The sequence below is a fragment of the Arachis ipaensis genome, chromosome B01, assembly GCF_000816755.2.
Source record: "Arachis ipaensis cultivar K30076 chromosome B01, Araip1.1, whole genome shotgun sequence".
Classification (NCBI taxonomy): Eukaryota; Viridiplantae; Streptophyta; class Magnoliopsida; order Fabales; family Fabaceae; genus Arachis; species Arachis ipaensis.
Genome location: NC_029785.2, coordinates 130714331 through 130722595, shown reverse-complemented (window position 1 = coordinate 130722595; position 8265 = coordinate 130714331). Strand labels below are relative to the sequence as shown.

General features: G+C 32.3%; 3 protein-coding genes across 6 annotated transcripts in view; 2 read left to right on the top strand and 1 right to left on the bottom strand.

Annotated features, from left to right (window-relative positions):
- LOC107638893 (pathogenesis-related protein STH-2) lies at window positions 4449-5695 on the top strand. The gene is made up of 2 exons (XM_016342296.2): window positions 4449-4761; window positions 5100-5695. The coding sequence occupies exons 1-2, from the start codon at window positions 4578-4580 to the stop codon at window positions 5396-5398; spliced, it is 483 nt and encodes a 160-aa protein (XP_016197782.1). The 5' UTR covers window positions 4449-4577; the 3' UTR covers window positions 5399-5695.
- Window positions 6094-6741, top strand: LOC107614527 (heavy metal-associated isoprenylated plant protein 28-like). Its single transcript, XM_016316720.1, has one exon. The coding sequence runs from the start codon at window positions 6094-6096 to the stop codon at window positions 6739-6741; it is 648 nt and encodes a 215-aa protein (XP_016172206.1).
- Window positions 7172-8265, bottom strand: part of LOC107638869 (WD repeat-containing protein 43) — a 5147-nt gene continuing 4053 nt past the window's right edge. For 3 of the 4 annotated variants that reach the window (XM_016342271.2, XM_016342279.2, XM_016342285.2), the window contains exons 11-13: window positions 8053-8127; window positions 7809-7967; window positions 7172-7509 (exon numbers count right to left, since the gene is read on the bottom strand). In XM_016342271.2, coding sequence (XP_016197757.1) covers window positions 7827-7967; window positions 8053-8127 — 216 coding nt within the window. In that variant the 3' untranslated portion in view covers window positions 7172-7509; window positions 7809-7826. Of the gene's footprint in view, window positions 7522-7792; window positions 7968-8052; window positions 8128-8265 lie in introns of all 4 variants that reach the window. The other variant, XM_021105150.1, reaches the window with a different exon arrangement.

The following is an 8265-nucleotide window of genomic DNA, read 5'->3' as shown; positions in this document are numbered from 1 at the left end:
AAAATAAAAGCTCCATTAATATTCATTGTATTACTTAAAATCAAGATATTAAATATAACTATACAATTCTATATTTTGAAACAACCATATTACCACTACCAAAAATAAGGGATTTAGCACGAAAAAATTCGTGGCTAAACTCTAAAAAAATTGTGGCAATTATGCTTTGACAACAAATAAACATTTGTGACTAAAGAGGGCGATGCGTTTTTAATTAGCCCCGCTTTTTACTCCATTAGCCACAGTCTTAATACCCGTGGAGACATTTTGTTAGTCACAACTTTAGTACGTTTAAACACGCTCTTTTCCGTGGCAAAATGAAAAAATACATAACGAAATAATTGTTTCTGCCACACTTTACCCGTGGCAAAATTGATTAGACCGGACTTTTTTGCCACACTTTTTTCCGTGGCTAACAATAAAAGTTAAATTAAAAAAAACATCATAATAAAAATGCTCCTTAATATAAAATTTTATCAGATATGATTAAAAAAAATAATAATAACATTCCTATATGTATTATCCATAGTATAAAAATATGAAATTAACTAATACTTAGTATTGAAAAGCAAATATCTGGGAGTTTAATGTTAAAAAAATATTCAAATATAACTGTTACAAAATAAATATCAGACTTTGTTAAAATGATACAAAAAAAACTAAAAGCCTAAAAGTACCAAGACAAAATGAATTTATTAATCTCTACATTTCTTGTTACACATATAACCCACATGCAAAAGATATAACTTCATCCACTGAATTATACATCCTGTCGATACTCCAATTGTTTTGTGTGCTCCAATAAAATTTGCTAAGAAAGATAGAGATCAGGAATCAAGCTAAGAAATTAATAGGCCATGAAGAACAAAATGATGCCAAAAAAGAAATATAAAAAACAAAATGATGCCAAAAAAGAATTAACATGAAAAAGTACAACTTTATTCAACGTTGGCATCAGGACTTCCAGCATTGTCTTCTACCTAGTTCAAATTTATCCATATTCATACAAGTTTCAATAATTACAAAGCCACAAAGCTAAATCAAAAGTTTAACAGTTTAAAAGAAAACACAAACATGCATGGAAATCCCAGCATCGACAAGAGCCAAAATTGCAGCATTGATGATACACGCAGATCTAGTTCCTACACAGGAATATTAGAGAAGAGTTAGTGAATGATAAAAAAAATAGTCTTTTAAATAAAAAAAAAAGTAAAGATCCAGCAAAGAGAGAATATTAGATAAATATAAAAATAGCCTGCTTAGGGTTTCTTCTAATCTTCTTTGTGATTCAGGATTGTCTGTAAAATCTTGATTTCCGCTATTTTGGGACCTTCTTTGACGACTCAACGTTGAATTTATTAAGGATACAGAGAAACTGAACAATAATCTAAACCTGTGAGGGAGTTCTTCCGATTTTTTAGAGTGGGCTTTACTTTGGTGCCAAGTGAAAATTACTTTTAAATTTTTCGCCCAAAATTTCACTTGTATTATTGTAAAAAACCTACTTTTAATTTATGTTGGATATTTTTTTTACTAAATTAATAAAAAGATAATAAAAAATAAAAAAATTAGGAAAACTAATGCATATTGTGAATTAGAGACAAAAAAATGTACTCTTTTTTATCGTGAATTTTATATATACTTTTAACATTCATTCTCAATTAATTAAAGCAATAAGTATGTACTCTTTTTATACTATTTCAACTCATGCATCCTCGGTTACTCAATGCTGAATTTACTAAGGATACTGAGAAATTGAACAATAATTTGAACCTGTAAGAGAATTCTTCCAATTTTCTGGTGAGTGAGATTTACTTTGATGCTACATGAAAGTTTTTTTTTCACCCAAAATTTTACTTGTGTTATTATAAACGTTTATTTGACTTGCATATTTCAAAGACAGTACATACTAATTAGGATTATGAATTTTGACTCGCATTTAAAAAAATAAAAAAAAGATTGCCGGAGAAAAAAATATTAAAATTTTGTAACTATTTCAAAAATAAACCTATGTCAATTAGGGATAAAAAAATGTACTTTTTTTTATCATGAATTTTATACTTTTAACATTCATTCTCAATTAATTAGAATTATAAATATGTATTCTTTTTATATTATTCCAACTAATGCATATCTTATTAATTGAAAATGGTTGAGAAGGAGAGAAAAAAAAATCATCAACAAATTAGATAAGTCTACACCCTTAAAAATTAAAATTTATTATTAAGGTTTAAATTTGGAAAAAAGTAGAAATTGCATATAAAATTTTTGAAAAGGATGGAAAGAAACATTAAAAGCGCGTAATTTGAAAGTAGACATCGTTTGACTTTGCCACGGTGAGCATTAGATCTGTGGTAATTGAGAGAGTCCAGTTCAAATTGGCCACAGACAAACAAGAACGTGCAAAATTTTCGCATAATTTAGCCACAAAAAAGCAAAACGTTGCAAGTAATTACAACGATCATAGAGATTTATCACTGTTTCTTGTTCGTGAGTATTTTCCCATGGTAAACTACCACTGTTTCTGGTAGTGTACATATATATCAAATATTAATTATCAATATAAAATATATATTAAAATATAAAAAATATATTAAAAATAAATTAAATAACATGCATATATAATTTAACACTAGATCCTGAAATTAAGATAAGAGTATATTGATTTGGGAATTTAATTTTGAACTTGGATGATGATTAAATTGATTTAAAATATCACATCAATAATTAGGGGTGTTCAAATCTAAACCGATCTAAATTAAACCGTTCATCCAATTCGATCCAAACCGAAAACCGATTAAAACCGCACTAATTCGGATTTGATTGGATTGTATTTTTTGCAAATCGCTGGATTGGATCGGATTTCGGATCTACTTTTCATAACCGATCCAATCCAATCCAAACCGCACAATGTGATATAATATTATTATTTTATTATTATATTTACAATTATATTTATAACATGTTCAATTTGTTATACATTTTTCTATTATTATGTATTATTATTATTTAATAAATATTTTATATTCAAAATATTATTTATTTATTTATTTTAACTAACCTATAATTTTATTTCTATTGTTATGTTATCGTTAGCTTTTTAAGATATTGTTAAAATTTGTTATGTCATTGTTGATTATTTAAAATTTGATATTGAGACTTGTTATATGTATTTAATTTTTTTATTTAAAAAACCGCAAATCCAAACCGATCCAAACTGCTTGTAATCGGATCGGATCGGATCAGAATTCCAAAAAAGGTTAATCTAATCCAAACCGCACCGCACATAAATTAAGCGTTCGGATCAGATGACTTTTTTCCTTAAAACCGAACCAAACCGCAACGCAAACACCCCTAATCAACTCGCATAGGTCCTTACAGACGGTACTATTGTTCGGTACTTCATTGAATCGGTTGAGGATAGATCTTGGAAGTGAAGATTAGGACCTAAATGCGGAGCTGGGGTGAGGATCGAGCCAATATGTCATCGATTGGTCGGCGAGTGGGGCCACCTGCAAAGATACTCTGATGCCAAAGTAAGAGTTCGTACGATGAAGAGGCTAATTAAGGTTGTAGTAACGTACTTTGGGAGAGGGGTAGGCCCCTCCTATTTATTCCTATCTTTTCGGGTGGGCCCTCCTTGTGCCAAGACCCAACCCTTTAGAAACTTCCACCAGATAGCAAGATCCATTGAGGATATTAGAGCACGTGCAGAGTGTCACGTCGTACGAATGAGGAGCGGGTCTACTTGGTGGACCTTCAACTTTTGGGACAATATTGTAAGGCTTGGTCTAGTGGCATTTATGCCTGTCTTGCTAGAAGTGTATCAAAGTTTAAATAATTTTAGCTATGATTAAGAAGTGGTTAAATGAAATTCATAGAGAGAAAAAGTATATGTCAGTTAGGGTGTATGACAAAAAAAAAAAACTAACGTTAATTAAGTACCTGATGACCTTTATACCTACCTAATTATTGGGGGGGAAAACCTGCTTCAAGTTTGTCATATATAACCTCAGGTTCTCAAAGTCACAGTAGAGGTAGGTAACGATAAAAAATGTTTGTCGAATAAAAAAAAAACGGAACAATGAAGTTTGAATTCAATTTGTTTATGTATGAATGCAACTCATGCGAGCCTCCAAGGTAGCCAGTAGCCACATGATCACATTCTACCAATAGTCATCCCTCTCTGGGACCATTAGTCTCAATAATATGCTTATTATTTCTAAATGTAACTATTTATCTAGAGATATTTTCATATAAAAATAACCTAGGTAAATCGTTAGATAATTTAATATTTTTAATTAAATTATTTGATGTAACACGTATTCACATCTTAAATATTATCTTTACATAAAATATTTTCATATAAGCATTGGAAGTCATCAAATAAGAAAAGTCATATTTATCATTGCTAAATTCCAAAATAAAATATTTATTTAATCAGAGGAGTCATTTCTATGAAACTTCATTCATTTATTGGGGACCTATAAAACACCAAAGCTTGTCCCTGAGGTTGTACATCATTTCATAATCATAACTTGGATTCTCTGTGATTTCTACATCCTACAAAATTCACCATGGGAGTCACAACCTTTAAGCAGGAGTATTCATCTTCTGTTGCACCATCACGTATGTTCCAGGCTTTGATCATAGACTCCAGAACTTTGATTCCAAAGCTGTTGCCACAGTTTGTAAAAGAAGTCAACCTCATCCAAGGAAACGGGGAAGCTGGTAGCATTGAACAAGTTAACTTCAGTGAAGGTAATTAAGCAATCAAACATAGACAATCTGAATTTTAAAGGACAAGTAGCATTTTTGATAATCAGTGAAATTAATAATTTATGTTGTGTAATGATTGCAATTGGCAAACACTGTTGCTAGTTCTAAGGAACTATAGGATAACTATAACTTTTAGAGTTTAATTTTAATGCACTGATAATGTAAAACGTTTTTATAATCGTTCGATTACATCAATTTTTACTGTTGTCAATATCAATATGAAAGTAGTTATTTACTGACCTGATTGAATGTACGTGTAAAATTGTTTTATATTTACTCTAACTTAGTGGTAATATTTTCTTATGATTGTTGTTATGCAGCTGGTCCATTCAAATATCTGAAACACAGGATTGATGAGCTTGACAAGGAGAACTTGGTTTGCAAATACACTCTGATCGAAGGCGATCCGTTAGGCGACAAGCTCGAGTCTGTTGCTTATGAGGTGAGATTTGAGGCCACTGATGATGGAGGTTGCCTCTGTAAAATGAGTAGCAATTACAACACCATGGGTGAGTATCAAGTGACAGAGGAAGAGGTGAAGGAAGGAAGAGAAAGCACAATTGGAATTTACAAAGTTGTGGAGTCTTACCTGAAGGAGAATCCAAATGTCTATGCTTAATTGCTATTATTGTTATTATTATTCAATTATTGTTACATGTGTCATAGATTTGATATACAAAGTTATTCAAATTATTTTATACATTTGATAGTGTGCATCCATAGCCACAATTAGAATGGTTGCAAAGATTTGAACTACTCAATAAGGCATTAGCATGTATTGCCATAAAGGGTTGTGGTTTTGCAGAATATTTGTACTTTGGTTTTGGTAGTAACAGAATTGAGGATTTGAATCACATTTTTAATCATACTTTGATGATGTTATTTCTGCCTAATCTTAAGCTAAATAATAATCTTGTATATTCCTTATGATAAAGTTCAGTCGCTATATATTTGTGTATAAATATATATATTGTTTTACACATTTTCAATGTATATTTTGTATGTCAATATATATTTTATACGAGTGACTGATTTGGTAGCTGATTTTTCGTGTACATGTAGCATAATTGTTGGCGCTTAACCTCTAATCAATTCCTTGCATATTTTTACCCCTGAGAAAAACAATTCCTTGCATTTCTGACATTCCTAGTCTTTTACATATTCCTTGCCCGTGTGCAAGGCATGTACAAATAGAGATTCCATTCACATATTCTTTATCCATAATCCACTTCCTTAAACCAAAAAACATCTCTGATTTCTCCAACTTCAGAGATCCATGGCAAGCAATCTTTGCAAGAGTGGCTAATCCATAAAATGCAGAAAACTCACGTCACGCAGATACAGGTCCGAGTGGACTGTAATGGATGTGTGCAGAAGATCAAGAAAGCTCTTAAAGGCATTCTTGGTATACATGATCTTCATATCGATTTCAATCAGCAAAAGCTAACAATCACTGGGTGGGCAGAACCAGAAACTATTGTCAATGCAATTAAGAAGACAAGGAAGAAAGCCATCATCTGCGCTGATATCGAACTGTCCCCTCCTCCGTCTCAACCAACAGAGTCAAAGCCGAAAGCTAATCATGCAACAGTCGACGATGCAACACAACTGCCACCAGAAGCCTCTCCACCACCGCCTGAAGCAACACCACCATGGCCACCCACATCTACAGAGAACAATTCAAGCCAGCAGTGGGAGAGATACCCAGGAAGGAAAGATGTAAGAGAGGTTCATGTGATTCACCACCATCTGCCAAACTACCTCAACAGAGTAAATTCTAGTCCAGTGTTTGTGACACACAGTTATGATTCTTACATGCTTTCACATTCTGTCAGTGAATATGAATATGTCATGCCACCACCAGTGCACACACATTACAATCTTCTAGAAAATTACGGCGGAAACGGTATCATCACATCCATGTTCAGCGATGATAATCCGAATGCATGTTGTATAGTATAGTTTCTTGTCATTGCTCTCTAAAGTCTTGATGAGCAAGTTTTCATGGTAGAAGATAATTTGAAAGGAAATTGAATGAGGGAAGAAGTAATGAAATAGCTTAGGGGTGAAAGGAATGAGAACAATAATTATTATATTCTTAGCTTCTCAGGTCCTACGTAAGTTATTCTGGATTCCTTTCCTGAAAGAGGTTTTCTTGTTCTTTTATTTTAAAGAAAAAGGCACTGTAGATTGTAACTGGAACAAGCCCTTTTTCCCGAAATCCTTTTAACACTATGTTTACATTCTCTGTTTGAGTCTGCATATCATCAGATTGCAGAGCACCATGTCAGTGCATAAAATGCATGTTTATACCATATTAAATAATTAAATCACCACAAATGCAAATGAAAGAAGAATCCATGAATAAAAATTCAATGTTACGCACGCCAACTGCCATGAAATGAATTTAAATTATACAAATTTTATAGCAGTAGAATATGAGTATGCAAAAAATGTATGAAGAATACAAAGCTATTACTCTCGAGGACAAAAATCCTATAAGATACGATTTTCCTTGGCTATCTTGTATTTTAACTTATCAGTGAAAATGTCAGTACATAATGAGACGGTACCATTTTTAACAAATCTAGATGCTAACAAAATTTCTTTCTCCAAGAAAGCAACTATCTATATGGCCACAAGTCGTGCATGGAAAAGTTGGCTCAGGTCCAGCCAGCATGTTATGCCTTTAAACCTCTTTCCGCTGCAGAGAGGCTGGTAACTCCTAATCTGTAAAGTAGAACATAAATAATTAATTATATAATCCAGTCACTGAGCATACAAAATATCATATAAAAAAAAGCTACTACAATCTACTATCCAGTACATCATGAGACTCGAATTTTCTAGGATGAAACACATGTAAAATAGGGAATTAAAAAAAGCGATCAAATAAATATTTTGGCACTTTATAATGCAAAGGCGTAGCGTATACCAAATTTATACATTATGTCATAACCAAATTGCATTTATCTACTTATCCAATTTTTGTAAGAATCAATGAATAACCCGGGAGAATTTTTAATTACTTCTCATTAAAAGAAAGACTAGCTTTCATCATCACTGCTTATTTCAGAGTCATCATCTCCTTCATCATGAAAATATTCATCCTCTTCATCCTCGTCTCCACTTTCATCCATTTGGAGATCATGTACTGGATGACTTACGGTCTGAGATGCCTTGTCAATCTGAAAGAAAGCCTGAATTAGGCTACTGCCCACAAATAACATTCCCCAGAAAGCCAAATTAATTATAAGCAAATGTCAACCAAACCTGTGATGTCATTAGTTGCAGGCGACCTGATAATTGTAATAAAGACTGAAACGTAGGCCCTCTAGAATTGGTAATCTGAAAAGTGGCAGACGTCAATTCAATTTTCCTAACAGTATGTTTGTCACAATCAAGCTAAATTACTTAATCTGAATATGAACCACTGGAAAATCAGAATGCCTAGAAGAAGCAAAGTTGAAAAAAATAGTTACACAG